Here is a 250-nt window from a genome sequence, read left to right as displayed (position 1 = left end):
GGGGGGGGGGGGGGAAGGGGGGCAATCCCCGCTCGCATTGTTCCAATCCCGTCCAGCCCCGCCACCACGTTTCCTCATACCCATCTCCCGAGGCTTCTAAAACCCGCAACCCCCGCTAGAACCTCGACTGACTGACTCATTACCGTACACAGGACAAGGACGGCATCTCTGCGGCCGCGGTTTTCACTGAGCTGGCCGCCCACACGTACGGCAAGGGCCGTTCCTTGGACGAGCTGCTGCAGGAGCTGTA

General features: G+C 63.2%; 1 protein-coding gene across 1 annotated transcript in view; it reads left to right on the top strand.

Moving 5' to 3' along the window:
- Positions 1 to 250, top strand: part of VOLCADRAFT_92695 (uncharacterized protein) — a gene marked incomplete at both ends in the record, with an annotated part of 19617 nt that overhangs the window by 6619 nt on the left and 12748 nt on the right. Inside the window, one exon of the mRNA XM_002952070.1 lies at positions 153 to 247. Within this exon, the coding sequence (XP_002952116.1) occupies positions 153 to 247 (95 nt within the window). The remainder of the gene's footprint in view (positions 1 to 152; positions 248 to 250) is intronic.

This window comes from Volvox carteri (genome assembly GCF_000143455.1).
Source record: "Volvox carteri f. nagariensis unplaced genomic scaffold VOLCAscaffold_27, whole genome shotgun sequence".
NCBI lineage: Eukaryota > Viridiplantae > Chlorophyta > Chlorophyceae > Chlamydomonadales > Volvocaceae > Volvox > Volvox carteri.
This window is presented reverse-complemented; position numbering and strand designations above follow the sequence as displayed.